The 24,424-nt window shown below is 40.7% G+C and overlaps 1 protein-coding gene across 7 annotated transcripts in view; it reads left to right on the top strand.

Moving 5' to 3' along the window:
- Positions 1–24,424, top strand: part of RBMS3 (RNA binding motif single stranded interacting protein 3) — a 706,117-nt gene that overhangs the window by 421,525 nt on the left and 260,168 nt on the right. For all 7 annotated transcript variants that reach the window (XM_063408744.1, XM_063408737.1, XM_063408753.1 and 4 more), the window contains one exon: positions 23,246–23,337. In XM_063408744.1, the coding sequence (XP_063264814.1) occupies positions 23,246–23,337 (92 nt within the window). The remainder of the gene's footprint in view (positions 1–23,245; positions 23,338–24,424) is intronic.

Here is a 24,424-nt window from a genome sequence, read left to right as displayed (position 1 = left end):
TGACTTTGAGATGAGTCACCAATACCAAGAAATCTCAGATAAAAGAACTACCAACAGTAGAAACCCAGGGTTTGTTTTCATAGCAAGAAAACCCCAGAAATGCATTTATGTCCAGCGATATATCCTGTGGAGTATAGACAATAATGGAGTAAGGGCAATAAATGTATATAGATGATGTACTTTAACTGGAATACATCCTGTGATCTCCAATGGTAACTCACTCTTGGACACCTCTGGCCTGGTCTCAGTGCATTTTCTCCATCAGCACCCATAGATTATCTCTTCCTGAAGAAAAGAAGTACAAAAGGAGAGATACTCTTACATGTTCCCCAGCTGCCTGGTGGTAAGGCTTTGTTCTTAGCAAATGAACTAGGTATTTTCATCTTGTTTTTAAGATAAATCACAGGGACTATTACCACAAATCTATCTTTCAAGGGTATTGTTTTATGCCAATTCGTTAAGGGAAGGAGGACATGTATTGCAGTCTTAGGTGTTGGATTTGACAGCCAGATTTTGAGTTTGTTTGAATGAATAAGTGCTTAACACCTTGCTGATAGGTCTTTGTGAATATCCCTCTTAACGTGCGTGCCAGTGCAAATATATGTTTTTTCTGCCTTGTTTTCTGCTTTACAAATTCTTTTGTGATTTATGGGTTTTGTTAACTTAGCATTTGCAGCATCTTGTTTGTGTTATCATTACTAGGTATGAAGTTTTGAGGCATCTATAGTGATAGTTGAACTGTTACTTTGCTGTTTTGGTATTGAATAGCAAACTTTGGCCTCATGCTAAAAAGGGTACTAATTTTAGACAGTATCCATTTATCCATTCCTTATGTCAAAGTCTGTGACAATGTCCAGCAGAAGACAACATATTTGGCTCCCGTGCCTTTATTGTTTCACTTTGATAGCTCATGTTATGGCTTGCCATTATTTTTAAAGGAATCCGTGGCATATAAAGATACAGAGGTGCTACAAGTAAGGAAATTTACCAACAACGGGGATGATAATAGCAGTGACCCCGATGTCTGTCAGTTGTCCAGAGGCCTATAGAGAACCTACATTTTTTGGTGCTGTGGCCAACAAGGTGTTGGGATAGGCTGGAAGGTGGCTACTACTGGGGTAGGGCACAGTGTAAGGGGACTCTTTTCACATTGTCTTTCAAGACCTGAAAAAATAAATCGTTTATGCTGTTCTTCTTTGGTGAAAAGAACAATCCAGCCGTGGCCCCCTGTGTCTGCAACAACAAAGGTCTGTTTTGCCTCTGATCAACCTTCAGATGCCTCTGTTAGTGTTTAAGTGAGCAGTGATGGAGGCTGTCAGATGCCATCAAAAACTGATTAAGTTAATGAGCTTGTTTTGCCACTTGATGTGCTTCTCAGTAACTGTTCTGAAGGTGAAAATGCGGTAGGCACACGAACTTCTGGACTCTGAAATCCAGTCTACTCTTCTTTTAGATATGCTGATATGGGTCATCTGTTTTCCCTGTCACCAATAATGAGACTCATTGAGATCACCTTTGATTTACACACTATGTTTGCCTGCCTTTTTCTTTGAGGACATATTTTGGAGAAATTAACTTTTTATTTGGGTTGTGTTCTTTCTCATGCTGGTATCCTCGCTTATGCAGGTTTTCAGATGAGCCTCCCTGGAGTTATTTGCAGCTGTAGCTGCTGCATTGCCTTTCAGTTGCAGACAAAACTCAGGTGTGTCAGTTCCTGAGGTCTGATCTAAGAACACTGAACCCTGTTCTTCTGGTCAACCCAGATTCCTCTAGTGGTATCAAATCTTCTGCTGGACCCTCCAGCCATCCGCTAGCTATTGCTTTTCCTAAAAGAGTGAGAGCATCATGTTTTTTCAAGCTAGATTTTTATCTTTACCTATCAGGAATTGCATTGCTCATGATGTTAGTTCCTCTAACATCCTGGTGAAATGGTCTAATACATGCATACATTTCAGGGCATATGGTGGCACTGATTTGGGGAAACAGCTCTCTGGTGATTAATTTGGTTTTCTAATGAGTAGGCAATGGTTATCAGTGTCTGACTTGCCTGTAGTTTTCTCTACTCAGTTGTCAATATCTCCATTATGCTGAAGTTTCCCATTTTCCCATTCTCTTTTGTGGAAATTTGCCAACAAAAAACCTGAAGATTTAATCCTTGATCTCATCATCCTAGTCATCTTCCAGCTAGTAACATTCTATAATTGTTATTTTCACATGTTTTGAAACCTACCTTGGAGCAATTAGTTGCTAATAAGTTCCTTCAAGATGAGAAATCTTCTTTTAGAAATCCTCATTAATGATGCTTCCTGTGTGTGGTAACCATCTTCTCTCTTCGACTAAGTCCTGTTTTTATTTTTATTTTTCAGTGGCTGTCTGCTTCTCATTATTAACTGTTGCTTATTCCAGGAAGAGTAATTACTCCAGGAGGAGATTTTGTTTGTTGACTCTTATCATAACCCTTTGTTTTTACCTTTTTGCTGATGCAGCCATGCTCCAAATGTTCCAAACTTCTATTTCAAAAGTTGTTGTACATCCTCACAAGTTTTGTTACTGTTCAACTTTCCATGCTTGCCAGTATAGAGTATTACCTTGGTGTGTTCTGTGCCACACATCCATCTTCCTGTGTCCCTGGCCACACAACTTTTCTTAGCCAGAAAGGCCCTTTTAAATTGGAATATATCCCTTAGACCAGAATAGTTCAGATATCTTGAATAGGAGTGAAAGCCTAGTAGAGTCTTACAGTCTTTCTGCAACACCAAGATCCAAGCACCAGGGAAAAAGTTTATTTAAAATAAATGAAATATGTATGTTATGTGTTATATATGCTTTTATGTATATATGTATGCATATACTTAGCTGAAACAAACTCTGTGCAAATGCAAGGTTTGGAGATGAGTTTAATTAAGAGAAATTTTGGCCACGAATACTCTAATATGTGTGTATTTTTTTGAGGAAAAAAACCTTCTTATTTTCTTGCACTGAGCAGGTTTTTTTATTGTGAGTCTGATTAACCAGAGCACCTAAATGCTGGGTTTACACTAAGCATGTGCTTAAGGACTTCTGCTTTGGGGAATCCTGGATCCATGAAAAAAAGCTGATCAGACAGTATTTTGAACCACAAGGAGCTTTCTGTGAAATAAGCTGACAACAGCTCCTTAACCAGTTGAAGACTGGAAGTACAAGTTTGCATAATCAGCAGTGGTCCTGCTGCCAGTAAGTGAGACTGGATATTCCATCTGCCAGCTGGCATCTTCCCTTTCCCTCTGAATTTTGATTATTTTTACAACAATAACAATAAAACTTTGTGTTACTGTAATGCTCTGCTTCTGAGGAGCTTACAGTTCTTTACAAATGTGTGATAACTGGTTAATTTGATTAGTTAATCTAGTTGCCAAAAGGTGAATATAAATGTATTACTCCCATTTTACAGAAGAAGAAATTGAGGCAGCAAGAGGTTAAGTTACAGGAAGGTCTGCAGACCCTAGCATTGGTGTAGTAAAGGGAAGAAGAAGGATAAGCCCAACTGATAAACAGAAAGGGAGATAAAGTAACATTCCCTCTTTGGTGCTCTAGGACAATCAGTGAGAGCTCTGTCTTTCATTTCACCCTTTTAGTTGTAGCTCTGTGAGGTGGACCAACTCATCCTTCCTTTCTGAGAGGAAAGAGTAACCCTTGCAAAGACCAAAACTAGGACGAGAAGAACCATAGAATCATTTAGTTTGGAAAAGACCTTTAAGATCATTGAATCCAACCATTAACCCAGCACTTCAAGTCCATCACTAAACAGTATCCCCAAGTGCCACATCTGCACATCTTTTAAACACCTCCAGGGGTGGAGACTCAACCACTTCCCTGGAAAGCCTGTTCCAATGCCTGACAACCCTTTCAGTGAAGAAAATTTTCCTAATATCCAATCTAAACTTCCCCTGGCACAACTTGAGGCCATTTCCTCTTGTCCTATGTCTTGTTATTTGGGCAAAGACACCAACATTCACCTCCCTCTGACTTCCTTTCTGTTAGTTGTAGAGAGTGATATGATCTTCCCTGAGCCTCCCCCTTTTCTCCAGGCTGAACAATCCAGCTGCTCCTCATAAGACTTGTACTTCAGAATTGTTTTGGCATTATTATTTTTGTTAGGGAGATGGATGTAGCTGGTAAAGCTGTGATGTGTGAGGCCAAAAGAGTTAAAAATAGTCCCACTTAAGCTGTGGAAGAAGTGAAGGTATTTGTGAGGCACCTGCTGTGCTAACCTGGGTCTGCCCTGACCATTTTCCCTGTGTCCTGCAGCTCTATTGCTTCCAACAACCAGGCTGATTTGTTAGGAGCTCTTTCAGGGATCTCTGGCCCTTTCCCCCCGGGCATGCACCTCATCAGGCTCAGTTGCACTGAGGGTAGTGGTGACCTCCAGCAGCAAAACAGCAAAGCTGCTGCTGCTTTCTGTGACCATAATGCAGTCAGCTGTTATTGATCCCCTGCTAGGAAACAGGCTCTGCACACCTGAAGTTACTGTCCTTGTCCTTTTCTCAATTTACTGCCCTTGCCTGGCAAGGGGAGATTTGGAAATTTATGTGTGTTGTGTATGAAGCGGGTTATTGTATTTTAGATTAAAAACAGTGGAACTGTCCTTGAAAGGGACAGCCTGGGGAAGTAACAATGAAAATGGGCTTAAATTGTTTTAGTTAAGAAGAGATTAAGAGAAATGCTTTGATCTCCCATGGTAATGGTGAACTACAGCAGATTTACCTGAAGTCTGTAACGCTTTTTTCCACTTTCAGTTAAGCAAAACCCCACCACAGTCTTGGGTTTTTTTCATTTTTATTTCAAAGAGAATCTTATTGAGGGTTAATGAAATGCTCATTAAATTGAGCCAGCTTGGTAAATTGTTGTTTCTGCTAGCTGGCTAATCTTTTGGGCATCAGCCACAATCGGAGAATGATTATTATTGTAGCCTGTGCCTGTGCAGTGAGTTATTTGTTCCTTGAGATGTCTGTATCAATCCACACTTGGATTTGAGTGATAGTGCATACACATTATGCAAATTTAAGGGAGCACTTCAGGATTTATTAGGGTGCTGCACACTTGGTGGGGATATGTTGTCAGTATAGTAAATCACACCAAACTTGACCTCTTAGTTTTATTTAAAAGTTATGCGTACATATAATAATACGGCCTGATTTGTAATGAAAAAGAATTCAAGAACAAAGGATTCATTGGTTCAATTTATTCAGCTTCTTAAAAATACACATAGTAGCACATTGCTTTAAAATTATATAAGAGAGCAGAACAATTTGAAGCAAAAATAAAAAAAAATCATGCTTTCCAGCTAAAACTTGCTTTCCATTGTATCAGCTTGCTGTGGTTTGTCTGCATGACCCAGCTGCAATGAATGGGATCGAGCAGGAGCCTTTTGAGTCTTTCCTATGTGCTAACAGGAAGAAGTAGTGGTGACAGTCGTACCCTTCATCATCACTGGGAGAGAACAGAGAGAGCAGGGAAAGAGAGACCAAGCGCAAATGAGAACAATATTTGGCCCAAATTACTTTTCCTGACCAAACACTTGGTATTTTTGTTCCAAAGGCCTCTGGCTCACAATGAAAATGAGCTAATCCCTGTTAGGAAGTCTTTCTGGATTTTAACTGGGAAGTGTTTGGTGTTGAATGAAAAAAGCTTTGAGAGAAGCTTTTGTCCATGTTGTGTTCTCATTAGCAGTGTTCTCATTAGTGAAGCCTGCTGATAAAAATGTGTGCATCGCCCTAGTTTTTATTTATTACAACTACAATCCAATGTGCATGTATCCCTAAATTTTTTTTGCTTCCTTATCCACCTATGCTGTGCCTCGCATGAGTGCCTCGCTACCCTGTGCCTTCTTCCTCTGTGCAGCGTGAGGATTCCCAGTGTGAGAGTCTCACTCTCCTTTCCCTCCTTTCTTCTCCCTTTGGCACATGCCATGAGCTGGCAAGATCTTGCCCCATGCTGTAAGCTTGATAAAGGCTGAATAGTGACACTTGCAGAGGGAAATGTCTGCCCTGCCCAGTTTCAGAAACAAATGCAAAACTCTCCGTTTAAAAACTGCTTTTCCTAGAATCTGTATGAACCCTGCAGAGAGAAGCCCTTCAGAGGTGGTTCAGAAAATGAATTTACCTCTGGGGCTCTGAAGTGCCCTGCACAGGAGCTGCTCTCCATTTCCTCTGACACATGAAGAACGGGGTGCTCCTGTCTCCTAAATTAGTCAACATTACCTGAAGCTGGGCAAAACTGAGGTTCAGAAGCTGAGCTATCTTCTGAGTTGTCCTTCGGTGAACAAGTTTTCTTCTGTAGCAACCATACTTTGAGAAACAGAACAGTAATCTTGTAATACATGTTCCCTTGATAAAAAAGATAGTTATATTAAGTGTGTTCAGAAACTTTCCAAGGCCCCAAATTCATTTTCAGTGTTTTCTAGCTGTGTTTATAGGACAGAAACAAGTGTCTGTGAAGCAATTTGCAGCAGGGAATCCCTGCAGCAGGCAACCAAAAGCCGTGACAGCAGCAGAGTACTGGCTTTCTCGAACTGCACTAGAAATGTCCTGCAGCCTCAAACTGCAGCATCCATTAAGAGAAAGTTTTGCGTTTTCTGTTCTGTGACCTTTGCCTTTCAGCCAGGACCAAACTCTCCTGCATGTTGCAGGGTGTGGATAACAAAGCCCTTCCTGAGGCAGCTAGACTGAATATAAGGAAGTTAACATGGCAGACTATTAAAACTGCAAGTACAGCAATTTGTGGGCCTGGTTTTGTTTGAGATACAGGGCTGCACTCCTTCATGAGAGAAATTTTCCATTTAAATACTTACTACTTTCTGTTTCTGATTTATCTAGAAACTCTGGCATTTTCTCTGTCTAAAAGTCTCATTACTAGTAAGACTCTCATGATAGTTTGACAAGTCTACTCCCCATTATGGATAAAATCAGTGAGTACAGAAACATATTGGACAAGAACTGGTTTTTTTAGCTGAAAGAAAACTTGAATTCCAAGTGAAAATTTGGGTTAGTTTTCCACTTTTTTTTTGTTCCCTAATTGCTTCCTTTGTAGCACTATCACTTCAAAACAGACCTTTGTGGTTACTTTTCACCCTTTTTCAAAGTCCAGTTTTCTTACTTCAACATTAAAAGCTGAGACCTTTTTTTGGGAGGGTGGGGTTGGTTGGTTGGTTGGGTTTTTTTGAGAACTACTGTTTCCATCTTAATTGCTGAAATTAGCAGACAAATGAAACTGGAGGCTGGAGAAGCTAGAAAAATAGGCTAGGAAAGAAGAGATGGTGGCTGAAAATGACAGAAATATATAAAACACAGTAAATATGGGGAGAGAAAAGCAAACAGAAAAGGAAAAGAATTGCATTGCCAGAGAATGAGGTCTTAACTCTCTCCTTGCCTGCGTTGGAATTCTTATGTGTTTTCAGGAAGCGTACTGGGGTTTATGGAAACATCTTTCCTGTTGTCATCCCTGGGTAGAATGATACCTTTGAAATTACTTACAGGAGTGGAAAAGTCATTAATCAAGCCATCTTCCTAGCCTATGTGTGAGTCTTTCTCTTTAAGTCATCTTAGAGGAGCAGGGAGAAGAGGAATGAAGAACAGGAGTGATCATCTCAGGACTGGAAAAGAATGGACAAGGCTGTCTGGGAAAAAAAAAGAAATAAAAATAGTCTTCAACAGAGCTTCCTACTACCAATGTATCTCTAAAAAAATAGAGAATGTTGTTGTGGGTGATTTGCTAGAGGAAGTAGAGGAATGTCAATAAAAAAAAGCTCACAGCTTTTAAAAATGTTATTTTCTACTTTATATATTTAAAAATAAAGGGAAAGCTTAAATGAAATACACAATCTTTTTTGTGCTTGTTTGGATGGTATGATGGCCAGGAATTGTTTGTTTCAAGGGGGTCTGCTTCACCTCTTTGTTCCACTATGGGAACAAGTCTCTCATAGTGTTTATGTCTCAAGACCCATGCCAGAAGTCTGCAGTTCTTGTCTTCCTCTGCAGAACCGTTTTGCTTGGCTGTGAGCATAAAAGCTCTAGGGAGGCACTGTCTATTAAGGCTAATTCTGTTTCAGCCTTATCCAATACTTTTGTCTTTTGTGTGGCTCTCTCACACTGTGTAGTTTGGCTATAGTTACAATCGGCGTGCCTCTGGCCTATGAAATGTTGTGCTGGTTCAGTTGCTTTCCAGTGGCCATGTTCCACATACTCTTTCTCAGAAGTTCATAGAGCTTAAATGTATCCACTGATCAGTCTGACCTTCTGCTCAGAACCAGCTACAGAACTTTGTGCAGCGGTCCCAGTAAATCCAGGCTGCATCTCAGCACAGCTGGCATAGCCTGGAAGATGGGACCAGTGGAGATCTCAAAACAAGTTCTTCAGGAACTGGGGTTTTCAAAAGCACGGTGTTGTACTGAGTAGATCTATCCAAACTAGTATTGAAACCGGTGACACAGTGGTGCTCTGCTAATTCTTTTTATACTTGATGAGAAACAGTCCTAAATATTCTGGGAGGACCACACTGTTCAGGCACTCCTCTTTGCCTTGCAGGCAATATTGCTTTGTTCAGCGCTGGTGGGAAGGTCTCTGATGGATGTGGATGTGCCTGCTGCATTTCAGGAACAAAAGATCCCACTGGCCTCCAGTGGCAGTTCTAGAAAGACTGCTGATTTATTAGAGTGTTTCTGATAATCCCTCTCTAACTGGCTTTTGTGGTTCACATGGGTGGTTGCTGTTGCTACTGCTGCAGATAGGGGATTAGTATTATGTGAAGTCCTGGAGAACCCAGGGAAATCTGAAGTGCTGTGGTTCTGTGTGATCTCCATGCACATAGCAAAGAGATCTTACTGCAACATGCATGTTTTTGTGGTGTTCTGCAGAGAAGCAACATATACTGGAGGAATGATCTTACTCAAATTCTTAAGAGAATACTGTGATGAGGAGCTTCGGAGCTACACGCAGGATCTGGGATAATATCCAAAAAGCCCAGATGTTTAGTCTTCAGTGGCTTCATTTTAAGCTATTAAATGTGGAGTTTATTTTTTGGTTGGAAGATGACTTTTTCTTAATTTTCCTAGTGTACACTCAAATGTTGACTTTCCCAAGGGAAGCTTGGTTCTGTTGGTTGCCCATTAAACAGGTGCAATGCACTTCTGCTGCATATGTGAATCAGGATTGGAGTCACGTGATTTACTGGACTTTTTCTTTCTTTCTTTTTTCAAAAGCTCTTAGGTTTTTTTTATCCAGGACAACAATGCCTCGATGCAGTAAATGCAGACTTCCTAAGTGACAAAATCCCTGATAGGAAGGTGAAATGGGCATCCTAATTAGATGTAGTGTAGAGTAAGGGAGGGAAAGGCGGTCTAATACTGTCTGTCTCCCATCATGTCACACCATCATGCTTTGTATGAGGTCCTTCATCTGCTCCATCTGCTTGTTTCTAGATACAGGCAAGGAAAGGCTACTTCTTTTTCATGTATGTTCTTCGTCCCAACCATCTGGGAAGTAAAAAGAAAAAATAAGTAATGAAATGACAGAATGCTGTAATTTATGAAAGACTATGGAGGTTTTCTCTTTCCAGATGTCTTTTCTGTCTGTTGCTGGAACCTCATATTGTCTTCTAGTGCACGAGAGAGCACTGGGAGGGTGAAGCTGTTCCACCCCATGAATAGATGAGAGTGGCAATCCCCATTTCTGTCAAAGGTTCCAAACCTGGCGTGTGAAGGAATTTACACCTCAGCTCCATGTTACCCCCTACCTGTGCCCTTAAACAGTGACAAATAAACCTGCTCTCAGGGTCGTATAACACAATGTCACTCAGTGCAATAGAAATACCCAGTACAGGATCTTCTGATTGCATTATATACAGAAACACGATGTCATCTGATGGATGCACCACCTGCCTGTGTTGCCTCTGGAGGAAAGAGTCCCAGGTCTGCCCCAGAAACACAAAGTAGTGCCTAGGAAGGTGTAGGGGTAGAGCAGCAAGCTGTTGCCAAGGCTGCATTCTCTGTGTAATGGAAATGAGATAGGTTTCCTTTTGTGGGCACCCTTTTGGTCATGGTAACCCTGTGTTCATTTTCTCAGACAGTGAGTACCTCATCACCTTCCTCCATACACTCTCCTCACTGCTTTCAGGGTCTGTGGTGGTGTGGGAAGGTGCTTTCCTTTGCATTTGGTCACAAAAATGGCATTGAGAGCTACAGGCCAGCCATAAAGCAAGCAGAAAATTTTGTAGTACAAGTTTTATACTCTTAAGAAAGCACAGTCGTGCCTGCCGGATATTTGTCTGGCTAATTCTTGCTGTTGACAGGAAGCAGACATTCAGGCTCAAAACATTTACATATCTCTGCATTGACAACACCAACATGTATTTGGCATCTGCGAGAGAGATGCGCCGCAGAGCCTGTGTCTATTCTCTGCCTTGCCTGCCACAGCAAACATGGGCCGAGTGACTGACCAAGAGCACACACACACACACAAAACTGTGGGGAGATTTCACACTCTGCCTTGAAAGACCAAAAAATGATTTTTGGTTGCTGTTTCTTTATTTCTTTGATGCGGTGTCTGAGGATCCTGGTGGGCATTGAGAGAAAAATGTCTTTTTCTCTCTTTGTGCATTTTGGCTTTCAAGGCAAAATGCGTTTGCTGGGTTTGTGTGCCCCAGCAAAACTCCTCGCTGCTTCCTCTTTTATTTTTGGTTATTTGTTGTACTACACTGATGCACAGTCACTCTTTGCAAACTATTACAGACCTGGGCATCTCAGTAATTCTCTGTATCATTTATAAAAATGGTGATATTTTAAATAATAAAATATCCCTCATTAATAGCAGAACATGACTGTATCTGACTTGTCCTCACTTTCATTTTTAAAAATAATATTTTAGCATATCTCCCTTCCTCACATTTCCCTTTTATTTTTAAGCCTTGAAATTCATACCTTAAACTGGGTTAATGTGGTGGAAGTTGTTTTCCATTGTATATTTGGCCTTTCACTGGCAATATATATCAATGAGTTTGCTTCTTAGTTAATCCTAAAGGGTCTCTGGAGACCCTAAACCTTACACCTTTATATTCAGAGGATGCCTGAGCATTTAGGAAAAGCTACTGAACATAGTCCTTGCTGATATTCTTATGATCTGAACTCAGGATAGGACACAGCAATCACAGAATCAGGATAGGACACCACCATCAGCAGTGCCTGCCCTCCCCCTCTTTCTAAGGCAGGTATCAGATTTCTCATTTATTCTTCCATGATATTGCTGCCAAAGCTCCCTCAATACCTGCTTGTTACATAAAGTTGGGAAACATTAGGCAATTACATGGAAAAGTAATTAGATAATTCTGAGGATTGGATTTTGAGGAACAGAGAAAATATCCAATAGTAAAATCATTTACTTAGCAAGTAATAGAAGAAATTCTGAATGGAAAGTTGGAAGAATATTTATAGGGAAAATATGAGATGATTTTGTAAGTGCCCAAGCCAGTACTGGGCACAGATGTGAACGCAATATATATGGTACAAGGATGTGTCAGGTGAGATCCTTCCAGTAAGTAAAGGGTAATATTAAAAGAATTATGTCAGTCACTGATGTAGCCCCATGTTGTCATCTAATGTTGGGTTTTCATCATCCACATTCCACAAAGACCCAGGATGTCTCTTCCAATCCCATATTTGTGCCTTTTCTTCTCTACAAGCTCTGTGAAGGCTAGTTGTGGCTATGAATTTCAGTGTGCAAGAAGCTTCCTACATATTTGCATTTGTGCACAGGGGATTGTGCTCCTGCTGGTTTGACCTCCTGAAGCCCCACAGTCATCATCCAGGTGGCTTCAGTGAGCACCTTCCTCAGACCTTTGTGGCGTGTGACCCCCTTTCTGTACCAGCAGGGAGTGTTACACACAAGCTGATGCTGTGGAGCTACCTTAAATTCAAGGTGGCAAGGAAGGTGTTAGTTTCAGATTCAAATGTTATATTATTCACTTGATTCTTTTTCGTGTATTAGAGATATGTGATTTGTAGTGATAGGAAACTTCTACTAGTTTGCAATTCAGACTTGATTAACAGCCTGCACTTCACCCACTTTATCACTGTCTTCCACTTACCTACATTGCAGAACTATCTCAAATCTGAAGAAAATGGATTAGAGATCTTGAAAAGAGATTTTCTGATTTTCCTTTTTTTTTTTTTTTTTTTTTTTTTTTTTTTTTTTTTTTTTTTTTTTTTTTTTTTCCCCATTTTGTTACATCCTGGAAAACTAGTAGCCATTTCTGGCTGCCATAATAATAGCATTTTTGAACTTCAGGCTACAGCTAAATGTGGTAGATACATGAAAAAAGGCTCGGAAGGTGCAACTGGTATTTAGCACAAAAGAACAATAAAACCCTGGGCAATATAGCTATAAAGCTATAAGGATGTTTAAATTCTGATTGTCTGAAATACTGTCCAAGTCCAAAATCATTGGTCCATAAATGTACACTGTGTCTTTGACATGGATTTTTTTCCCACCTGTGTGCTCTGGCTGATCCTGCTCTGTGCTGTCCATCTCTGCTGTGCTTCTCCTTCATAGCCCAGGTGGAATGCTGGTTGTTACCACCAGTCATTTCCTGAAAGCACATTGACCTCTTGCTCAAAGGTCATCAATATTTCAGCATGATGGTGGTGGTGGTATCAGGATCCTTTTCTTAGAAATATGAAGTATTCAGAAGGTATTGCTCATCTCTGCCTAAAGGTCCAAGACATCATGAGTGTTGATGGGTTGAAATAGGATCTCTTTGCATGTTATCCAAAATGTTTATCACAGCAAAGGTTGGCATGCCAAAATTGGCCAACTGGCATGAAAAAAACCATTTCACTTTCTTGGGAAAGTGTTATCACTTTGCTGCCTTTTAGAAACTATAGTTTTTTTCTGAATTACAAGTGGTTTGCATAAAGAACATAAATTGCTGTGCTCTTTATCACTGCTTACTGTATGACAAATATACAGTCCAATTTTTCAAGTGCAGTGTCTTGAAAATGAATGTGTATTTGAAATGAAAACCATTTCAGTACTTGAGCATCCTCCCTCTGGAACAGGCTGGATAATAACATGTTCATCACCTTGGGTTATTTTAATATTTCCTGAAGCCTGCACAAGATGCTTTCTATTTTCTTGTCAAAACATACTGAAAAGAAAATTATTTTTAATAAAGTACAGTAATCACAGTGTGATCACCAAGTGCATCTTCTCTTGTCAGATTGTTTCTTCCTACTTGCAAGGATTTGCAGTTACTTAATGGTAAGATTGCTGAGCAATCCCATGTTGGGAGGAAGAGAATGGAATATTTCATTGCTGACAAAGGGCCCTGGGTGATACACAACATCCTCCTCTGCCTCCTAGAATAGTATCATTGTTTAAAATGAATGCTGGCAGGGTTGGCTGCTGAGAGATTTCATTTCCCCCCTCCCAGTATTTCATAGCTGTCTTCCGTAGGTGTGGTGCACTGGAAGTAAAGCACCCATAGATCTTGTTTTGTCTGTCCACAAATGCCTGCTGGAATGCCATGCCAGATACCAACCTTGAGAGATGCAGACAGCATTAATGTTCATTTCTAACTAGTCCACGGGAACTAGGATTAGTCTCATAGTTTCTTAGGTTATGTGCCTTTTTGGTGAGCAGCTGGTGGATAACTTGCTTACTTTGGGTAAACTGAGGTCCTGTATTTAGAAGAGAAAATCAGTTGTCTTACACAGGCACTGGGAGCTTTCAGAACTAATGGCTGAATGATTTTTTTCTAAACTGTTTCTCTACACCAGGTTTTTTACTCAAGTCACTCAGGTCCAAAATAAGTGATGGACAAATCTCAAGAGATTTGGTTTCATATCTTACCCAAACATTATCCAAGCTAAGTAAAGCTCTGGAGTCTGCATAACTGAGCATGAAACCTCAGAAGAACAGACTTTCTCATGAGAGTGTCAGAGTTTCCTGCTGTCTGGAAATACCGAGAAAATAGTCTTTCTTGTGGTATTTTGAAACTTCAGCATCTGGACGTCGCTGTAATCAGAGGAAAGTGAATGTGAAAAATAGCGGTTTAAAAAGCCAACCCCTTTCCAGTCTTAGGGGTAAGGGTTCCTCACAAGTTTTTCAGGGAAGCTATTAATTGATACCGTAACTCTGGATCTCAAAGCAGGTGATCTAAATCTGAAACTGCAAATTGTGGTTATTTTGTTCTGGGTATTGCAAAATATTATCGCTTGTGAGTCACTGAGTGTTTCTCCAGTCGAGGAATGAAACAGCTATTGTATCCTTCCCTCCCTTTTATATAAATATGTAACTAAGCACTCCTCTTGCAGTACTTGAGTTTGGGAGAACATTCTGCTTTCTTCAATCACTGCCTCAAGTGTGAAATCTGGCTCAGCTGCAGAGCCACAATGCCTGTCTCATGCTACAGAAATCTACCAAAAATAATCTTCCTGGTTACATTATGCAACTAATATATTGATAAAAACGTAATGGTAATAAATAACTGTAATGCTGAATCATACATAGGTTTATATGGCAATTGTAGATGTGAGCTATCCCTGTATTTAAAAATAGAGTTAATCTTCATTTTGGATTTTGACAGTGAATCAATGAGACTTGCAGAGAGATTTACTTCAAAAGTTAAAGATGGAAAAGTGTGTTTATCTCTTGTTGTTCTGCCACTGCAAGATTTCCAATATGTTTTTTTTCTTTATTCAGTCCATATTTAGTAACTTGAGCAATGAATTTTCCATCATTGGTTTTGTGTGATTAATCTAAGTTCGCACTGTTAGCAAATACCAGGAAATGTTTCTTAACTTCCCTCTCAGTTTATTTTCATCAAGATTTTAGTTCTTTGAAAGGTCCTCACAGAGTCTCAGGTCTCTCCCTTTGTGCTGGTGACGTGCTGCAATTAGTGTTACCCATAGGTATTTACTCACGTGTAGGTTCACCTTCAAGGCCCCAAACATTTGTCATTGTTAGGGATAAACCAATGGTGTTCTGCCATTTGCAAAATCTGGCTTTTTATGGCTAGGTTTGTGCTCTTTCTAGAATTTTCTTCAGTTTGCCAGTCTTTGGGGTTCTGAACTGCCAGGAATGCAGTGTAAATGGAGAGAGGGTACTCATGTGCAATACTGCTTTCTTGATAGGTATATTTGCTAAATTCATAACTTCTTATGCCTCTCCCCCTCACAGTTGTTATTGCAGCCATCTTTCACAAAGAGCTTCTGTCAGTTTTGAGATCTGCTTCTGTTCCTTCAGAGAGGAAGGTTTTGGACGCATGCAGTTCCAGAAAAATAGACATGAATATACATGTACATGTAGATACTTACATATACTTACTGTATAAGTACTTCCTTCCCACGTAGCAAAATTTTACAGGTTTCTTTGTACTGTTTCATTTACTTATCGGAAATTGACAAAAATAATTTAGAAGCAGTTTAAAATACATTAAAATATCATCATGAGTTCCATACTTCAGTTTTGCATTGAAATATTATCGTTAATTACTCAATGCAACTAATAATAACCTGTATTCATGTACGCTCTGCTTAAATCAAAGTAATTGAGTGTTTAAATTAAGAAGGTGTTTGCAAAGAGATCTCTAAAAATTCTGTTAGTGCTGGTTTTCTCCATTTATAAAGGGGATTCAAATAAGGCAAGAGACAAAAGAAATCACTGCAAAAACATAATCAAAGTGACAGTTTTGTGCTGTATTTCCATATCATGCTAAAGCAAACAAACAAAAATCGGCAATATATGCATACTTAACAATGTAGGTGCATCTCTGGGGAGTGATCTGAAATGAAGGGACTATCTTTTCTTTCTTGCATTTAAGAGTTTCCACTTCCAATTATTTTTCTAACTATGTATTAGCTGTTTTAATTAAAAGGTGATGATTCACCACTTTCTAGCTACTGAGAACATTTTTATAAAGTAGAGATTTAAAAATAGTAATGATGTAGACTATTTTACTATTACTCTGAGCATTTGGAGCTGTAGGAATATTTTAGCACAATTTGAACAATGAAAGAAAAAGCTGTTTTCAGTAATTTTGTGTTCAAGGGTGATTCAACCTCTGCTCGCTAGCTCTCATTTTCCCAGGCTTATAAAACTTTAATTTGATTCTTTATCTGAGCATAAAACAATGTCTGAAAATTGCATAGTAAATTACTAGATAATCACTTTTTTTGCAGACTACCTGATTGTCAAAACGAATACTGCCTTTTAAGAGACACTCTAAATAACTGCTGGGCAAAAGTGAACTTAACAACTCAAATTAACTTAAGTTTTTGTGAAATCCTAGTGGTTTCTTCTAAGTGTGGAGAAACATCTCTTTGATCATTACATATTTGCTTAGCTGTGTATTTATACTAGTGTTTGTGTCAAAACTTCATTCTTGTGTCTTCAAGTCTATGCATATATATGTACAGATGTGTGGAGGTGATATCATAAAGTTAAAATAAGGTATTTGTGATAAATATATTCTATTTCATGGTTTCTTAATTCATCAAGTAATTTTGACTGCTGCCTCTTCCCTAGGCTGGTATTCCTCACTCTCATCACGTCTCCTTTTGGTGGTGGTTTTTGATTTCCAGTCTCTAAGTAACATTAGCAGAAACATTGATGAAAAAAAGAGCAAACACTCTCTTAAAATTACTTTATCCTTCTTTTTGTCCAAACAACCTCTACACTCTTGAAGACCCAACCCGTATGATATGCTCAGTCTTCTCTGTTCTGTATTTCAGATCTGATATATTGAATTCTAGATGGTCAGAAACAAGGACTTGGAACTTTTGTACATTGTGGGAAACACGTTCCAAATGGTCTGGTACATCAGACCTAGAAAAAAAGTTTAGCTATAATGGAATTGTAATTACACACAAGCAAATCTGTGTTCATCTTTTAAAAGTTTCTCTGCTATTGTGTAATATTATGCAAAATTTACACTTCTTATGCTGCCGAAAGGAGTCGTTGTGACCAAGTCAAGCTCTCCAAGGTGGGAGAATGTCAGAGTTGGAGTTCCTGCTGTGCCACAGCTTCCCTTAAATGCCCACATCAGCCCCTAGTACAGAGGGTCTGGCAGGAGTGGGGGCTGCCTGGGACAGTCGGCCTTTTCAGTCTGTCAGGAAGGAAGCAAAGATGTTAACTTACAGAAACCAAGCATCAACTCTTTTGATGAAGTGAGTTGGTTGGCATCAGTGGAACCAGAAGAGCTCCTCAGTACATGTGAGCTCCCCATCTGTATTTAGGAGCTTTCAAGATTAGTGACCCAGGAACACTGGCTGGATTAGTGCCCAGACTCCATGCTGGTCTCCTGGCTGGATGGGTCAGGTCTTCTGTCTCTTGTCTGTGTTTGTGTGGGAGCCAGAAAAGAGAGAATAGTGGTTGACTTGAATTCAAGAGATTTAAAGCAGCACATGGTCAGAGGTCAGATGTGGTGTTTGGCCTTGGGTCGGGGTCAGGCTCAGAGCTCACCATCCCCAACTTATCTTCCCTTGTTGGTCATGGTTTCTCCTTTCTCAGCCCCCTGCCAGAGGTTCCTGTCTTTGCAGAGCTCCAGCTCAGCAGCATGGCAGGGCACTCCACTCCTCACTTCTAGGAAACCACACTTCTCCTGCTCTTTGGTGGGTTTTTTCCCATTGTATTTTGACCCTGGCTGATCAGGTGGCTGCAGAGCTGTGGCTTGGCTGCGTGTTACCCTTTCAGTTGGTGGTTGCGGGTTCTGGGGGCAGCAGCAGCAGGAAGGACGGAGCCGCTGCGAGGACTCGGGGGTGTGCAGTCAGGACGGGAGGGAGGGCAGAGCAGGCTGGGGTGCTGCCCATCAGCTCAGCAGTGTGGCAGCTCCTCTCCCACGGCGTCAGCAATGACCGCTGCCGACGGAGCGTCTTCCGTGCAAAAACGCGCCTGGGTGTGCCCGCTGTTCACACCAATCGGGGCACCGAGCTGCTGGCACACCCTGAAACCTCTGTTTCCATCTGCTTTGAGCAACTCGTGCTGCTTTTGGCAGTGCCTGAGGAGGTGCCTCAACACTCCAAAAGGGCACAAGGCTCTCATTCCTGTCGCTACACCAGCGGAGCTCCCCGGAGGTAGAGTGCAAAGCCCCTTGTGTGCCAGTGGAAGCTCACCTTTGCTCTGTGCCACCATCCAGCACTTCACAAGAATTACGGGAACCTCAGGTGGCAGGCAGTCCCTTAAATTACTTGGCATTACCCCTAAGTACCCAATCCATCATGGCAATTCAGAGTTTGATGTCGAAGACCTCTTCACACCTGCAATTACTTAAATCCACAAAATTGCACCCATAGGTATTTGCAGGCACAAAAATGTTGGCATAAAATTAGAGGCCGTTTCCTAAAACCTGTGCCGAAATTTTGATGATATACTATATGAGGGGTTGTTATTTTGAAATGGATTTGTGGAAAGCAATTGAAAATCTCCAGGCATCCCATCTGTGTTTAAAGCAACAACAATAACAAAACTTTAAATTAGCATAGGAGATTTAAGACATTTCAGGAAAACATTGATTAAATCTGCCAATGAAATGAACGTGTTTGGCGAGTGACCTAATTAGTGTATACTTGGTTCTTTTTCACTGCACTGCTTACCACTAATTGCTGTTCTGCTGGTCTTCTCCTGACAAGTAAGAAAAAACAAGGATGAGGGATTTGTTGAGGAAATAGTGACATTCAGTTTTAATTCATTTGAACCTGCTGCCAAGCTTAATTATGGAACTGAGAAACTGAGACCGGGAGGCCCCCAGCCATTTAGGTTATAGGAGACGGAGATGTTTAGTGTCTGCCAGTGTATTTGGGTAGCACTTATTGCAGCTGGCCATAAACTTGAGTTTGCTGATGCTTAGCTGTTTTCTTTCCCCCACAGGTTAAAAACAAACAAACAAACAAAACACCCTGTTTTTATTATTTAAATTTAATTAATTAGTCCTAATGGCATCAGTCCAATACAAAATTACAGGCATTGTATTTCTTAAAGGAAAGGTTTAACAATTATTCTAGATAGTCTTGTCCTGGGTTTCTTTGAGTGTGTGCTTGCATGTAGGAACTTGTGATATGGCATTCTACAAAAAAAACCCAAAAACAACCCAAAACCCAAAAACAAACAAACTTGGGATCTTGGAGGACTTGTTGCACTGGAGTATCAAAGTCACCATCAGTGTAAGTACCCTTGAGGTGATGGGCTCATGTTAGTGATAAGTTCAATTCCCATCTCTCAAAGCAGCAGGGGACAACAGAGCTTTCTTCATTTGTGTTTGGAGTTCTTAAAGGAAAATGTCAGGATGCTTCAGGCAAATAGGGGAAATAGTTTTGGTTTTGGTTTCCTGTGGTGGTGATGGATTCTTGTGAGCATAGTCTGAAGGTCCTCTTTAGCAGTCTGAGTTTGTTTTTTCATGATGTTCTGCATAAAAATTGAGGGGGAAAAATGTATAATCCATTGACCAGAATGTTTACAAGGCAGTGAACACACAATAAAAATGCAGGGGAAAGAAAAGAAAAAAAAGCTGTGGAATTTGAGTCTAGCAGAGGGACAGTCTGGTGGGAATGCACTTGTTTTTAAAGGAGGAAAAAGAAATGTAGATGTTTTCTTAGAGCAGCGTCTGACTGGCAGACCCTGATCTGAATTTCATCCCGGGGGATGATTTGAACCATTTTCCCAACTTTTCCCAGGAGGAGCCAGGAAACAGAGCAGGGATAGATGCTGGAGCAGCCAAACCCAGCCTCAGTGCACCTGCCAGGGGCAGCCACAGCAGCCCAGTTCTGCTAACAGGCAGCACAACCCATTTCAGCCACAGCCTGGCCAAGGGGGAAGGACTCTCAGCACAGGCAGTTTGAGGCTTCATTTACACTTTGGAGAACACTGGAGAGGATGTTCCACAACCCAGTTTTAGCTTTTGTGGGGGCTAAATTTCATCTCCCCAGACAAGTAAATTAAAAAAAACAAACAACAAACCAACAACAAGAAACCAAAACAAACAAAAACTCAACAAACAAAACAAAAAACCCCAACACACCAAAACCCCAACAGAAAAACCAACACTATTTAGTCAGTGCCTGAGACAGAAGAAATAAAGTGAGATAAACCAATGAAAGTGATAAACCAATGAAATATGTTAGCGTCGGTCACTAACACAGACTACAAACATCTACGTGGAAGAACGGAAACTGTACAAAAAGGCAGCATGCCTGGTTTTCTGTTATATAGCATTGCAGGGTTCTTGTAAGGATACTTGAATGCTGAAACAGCCTGGGAACTTGGCTTCCCTTGCGGTAGATTGATGTTCTTTGGACGGGTTTTCAGCCATGGAGTGATTTTGTCCTGATGTTCTGTGTGTGGTGGAGAGATGTGTCAGGAGCGGGGAGGGCTAGAAAAAGATACTTGGAGTGAAAATGAGCTTGAGGGAAGGAAAAAGAACAGCTCTGCAGTGAGCCTGGGAGTAGTAATATTAGAATGCATAACGGGCAGCCAAAGATGTGGGGTTTTTGTCTCCAGACTCCGCTTGTTCTCTGATATGGTCATATAACCCCTGGTGCGCACAGAAAAAGTGCTTAGACTTAGATATTATGGCCTGATGTTACTCTTCAATAATTTATTATGCTAGACATATCTGATATCTATGATACAACACTGGAACAGTCTTACAAATTTTGGTTTTTATTTACAAGCAAAACTTAGATGTAAATAATTACTGTGCTGTCTAGAAAGTCATATTAAAAATAATTTCCTTTCTATTCCTTCATACATGAAGCTTACACTCTACACCAATGCTAAAAATAAAAATCTAACTCCATGATCTGTTTTTAATTACAATGTTAAAATTACTTTTGCACTTTTGCCTCCTAATTGTTGGGCATGGAAATGGTGAGAAATAAAAAACTATTTCATTTCCTGAGAAGACCTCCTCACTGTCCTAAAAAGTAATTTCCTCGGTGTTTGATCCAAGCCATCCCATCACTTCCCCAGACATTTCAGATTTCCCATTTGACAGCTCTGGCTTCTTGTCAGGATCTCTCATATAGGAAAATGGAAGTTGCATCTAATTGTGTCTCCTTCTTCCTCCCAGAAGTTACTCTCCCAGAGGGCAAAGGCATTGGAGAAATCCAGAGAGGACTCGTGCTGTCTTGTAGCATGTTTTTTAGTTCAAAGCAGCATCAGCTTCACTGCTGCTCTGCAGTGAGAAGAGAGCTTGGACAGCACTGCAAAGGAAAATACGATATAGGACAAGCTGATTTAAAAATGGCTTGCTGTAAAAAGGGAAAATCAAATGAGGGAATCAGAGAAGGTCAAACACTCCTCATGTTCTGAAGTTCAAACTCTGGTGTTTATTAGATTTTTTAGATTTAGATTTTTTATCACCTCAATCTGTCAGTGTCTGTATCACAGTGTCCCTCAATCTGTAGTAATGCCCTATCAAAAAAATCTCCCCCAGTCCTCCCCATGACAAGAAACCCTCCACTAAACAAACCAAAATAGAAAACTGAGCAAAGAAAAGAAAGGTTCAGATCTTGACTTTGCTACAGAACAATGCTTTTCACTCTCCTTAAGTCAGCAGTTTTCTTCTTTCTTTTAATTTTCTTAAAACTTTGTGTATAAGATTTAAGTCAAGAAACAAAAACATCCATGTACACAAAATTCTTTCATGATTGGATTAACTCCTGCATTGAGCAATGTATGCATACCAAAATAATAAGAGAGATGTTTGTAATTTGAGGGGCAAGGTGATCACAAGTGCACGCTCTTATACCTAGATTTGGTGCAGAGAGGATAGCAATGAAGCCTCCCAGGAGCAGGAAGAAAGGCTGGGAAAAAAATACAAATGGATACAGCAGAAAATCTGTGGTTGCCTCCTGTAGGATGTGTATTGACCTAGTAAATGGAGATGTCTGCAAAGCAGCTATAAATATGCTTGTGCTAATATTATTAATGCTTTCAGGCGGTTCAGTTTCATCCATATGGCTTTCCAGGGAGATGCCAAAGATGTGGCCCCTGGCCACAGCCTGTCTGAGCAGCACATGCCTACCTGCACTGTAATTGCTTAATAAGATGTAGGGGTTTTCCCTGGATGGATTGTGAAATATATGCAGCTGCCTAAATAGGTGCTTGGTGAGACTTTTAGATCTTCCTAATTCAGTTGAAATCTTTATGAGCAAGACATTTGAATGTTGTTGAAGATCAGAGAGAGCTCAGTGCTTTAAAAGTCGTGAAAAGTTGATTCCTTGCCCTCTTACCCCTTCTTTATGTCTTGAGGAAAATAAAAATACTTTCAAGTTGTTGCTATCCAGTAGGGCCTTAACAGCACTGGCCTTCCTTGAACATTCCAGTGTTGCTGGCTAAAGGAAGAAAAAAATGGAGAGGGAGGAAGAGAAGATAGGAAGTGACTGGCTGATTAATATACTAAACTAATGCAAATACCGGGAGTAAGAAAGCCACTTAAAAGCAGATGATTATCCCTTGCCAATCCCTAAGATCCAACCTCTAAGCTGTTGTTCAGATGATACCCCAAAGCAATTCCTGGCAGAGATCTGTTCCTTGTTCCAGCAGAGAGCAGTGAGATGAAAGGGATGTGGTTTAACCAAAGCTGGGACTTTGCTATCTCACCATCTTCTAGAGCTATCTGGCAGTTGCCTGTAGAGCACACACTGGGATTTCTCCCTGAATTGGTCCCACCTGCTGGAAGGCTGCTCTCCCTGCCCCTGCATATATGGCCCCAGCCTGCCACAGAGATTGTTGCCCTCCTCATCTGAAGGTTAATCTTTGTATGGGTTTAAAGGACAGGAGAAGGGGTGTTTTGTCATGAAACGAGCCATTGCTGTAGCTTTGTATCCCAGGAAGGTCCATAATGTTGCCAATGTTACCCTCTCCTATGAAAGACATGGGGCAGGACTCCAGGGAACTGAAGTCCCATGAGCATGTGTGCCCTTCTGCTGCCAGGGACCTTTAATCTGTTAGGACAGACAGAGACTTGCCTGCACTCCTCCTCTGCTGCATATCTTCTGGCACTTTGAACCTTGTGCTCACTGCATTCCCTTAAACCCCACAACCCCACAACAAGGTTCAGGAGAAAAGATGTGACAAACAGAGGTGTGGTGGCAATGCTACTGGAAGATTGTGAGACAGTGTGAGAGAATGGAAAGGTTTTCCTTACTTTTGAAAATCTTTATCTGTGCTCATACAGATGGATAATACTGAAAATCTGTATTTATCTGTTTATTTTTCAGGTTATGGTTTTGTAGATTTTGACAGTCCCGCAGCAGCACAGAAAGCAGTAGCATCTCTCAAAGCAAATGGCGTGCAGGCGCAGATGGCAAAGGTAAGAAGAACTATGTCATTGCAGGATTATTTCAGCTGTTGGGTTACATTTCCAAGGGTTTGTTTTGCTCCTGTTTTTCTTAAGGTTTTGGATTGCTTATTCCAAAGATTCTTTTGTCCTTTGGCTCCAACGCCTTGTTAATCCCATGGTTTGTTTGTGTTCTTGAGAGCTGTGTCTCATGTAATGGGCTCTGCTCTGACTCTCTCTCTGTCCCTCTGTCTGGAGAGGGTTTTAAGACACCACTGAAGTGGAAGAGCTTTGAAAATGCCCTTTGCTAAGTACCAGGTGAAAGAGTTGCCTTTTCTTCACCTTGAAGTTGTCTTCAGTGGGTTCCTTTGCTTTGGAAAAGTTACTCTTTTCTGACGTGGCTGGTGGGCTTCTCTGAAGGAGCGATTGATTGAGCATAAGGAAAATCTGGTTGATCTGCCTAGGTTTGGCTTCTCCTGCTTGTTGAGTTTTGTTTTTTGGGGTGGTGTTTTGGTTTTTTTTTTTTTTTTTTTTATTTTGAGGACATGAATGAAAGTGTAGAAGGTTGCTGAAAGAATAGCTGCTAAAAGTTGTCTGGAGGTGCCTGGCATCTGTTCACAGATGCCACAGAGACTGCAGGAGCCGTAGCAAGTGCAGCGAGCTCAGTCACTCTGGTCTTAGAATCGTCATGCATCCCCAGGCAATGGGGCTGATGGTGGGACAGGGGTTACAGCAATGACCATCGTGTGGTCCAGCTGTTGCCTTTCTGAAGGTGGAATAATGTGTCTTTGGGCTCTGGACTGTGTCAGCCAGCAAAAATAGCTGTTGCTTTGTACTTTAAAAATGGCTTGCCTGAGAATCACAAAAAGCACTTAATATTGCCTGATTTAGTCTCTGTAGAAATGATGCTGTCCTAGAATCTAAAAGAGTGAAAGCAAACAGGTAATTACAAAAAAAGAGGGAAATCAACTAATAAACAACGGTCAGATTTGAAGGTTTCCACTTAAAGGAATGTTGTTTTTCAAGGATGTATTAGTAAAAACATAGTTTTGGTTTTGTTTTGTGGGTTTTTTTATTATTATTTTATTTTACAGAGAAAAGTAATTGCTGGTAAATGAGG

Source organism: Prinia subflava, chromosome 1 (genome assembly GCF_021018805.1).
Source record: "Prinia subflava isolate CZ2003 ecotype Zambia chromosome 1, Cam_Psub_1.2, whole genome shotgun sequence".
NCBI lineage: Eukaryota > Metazoa > Chordata > Aves > Passeriformes > Cisticolidae > Prinia > Prinia subflava.
Note: the sequence above shows the minus strand (reverse complement) of the source record. Positions and strands in the feature narration are given on the sequence as shown.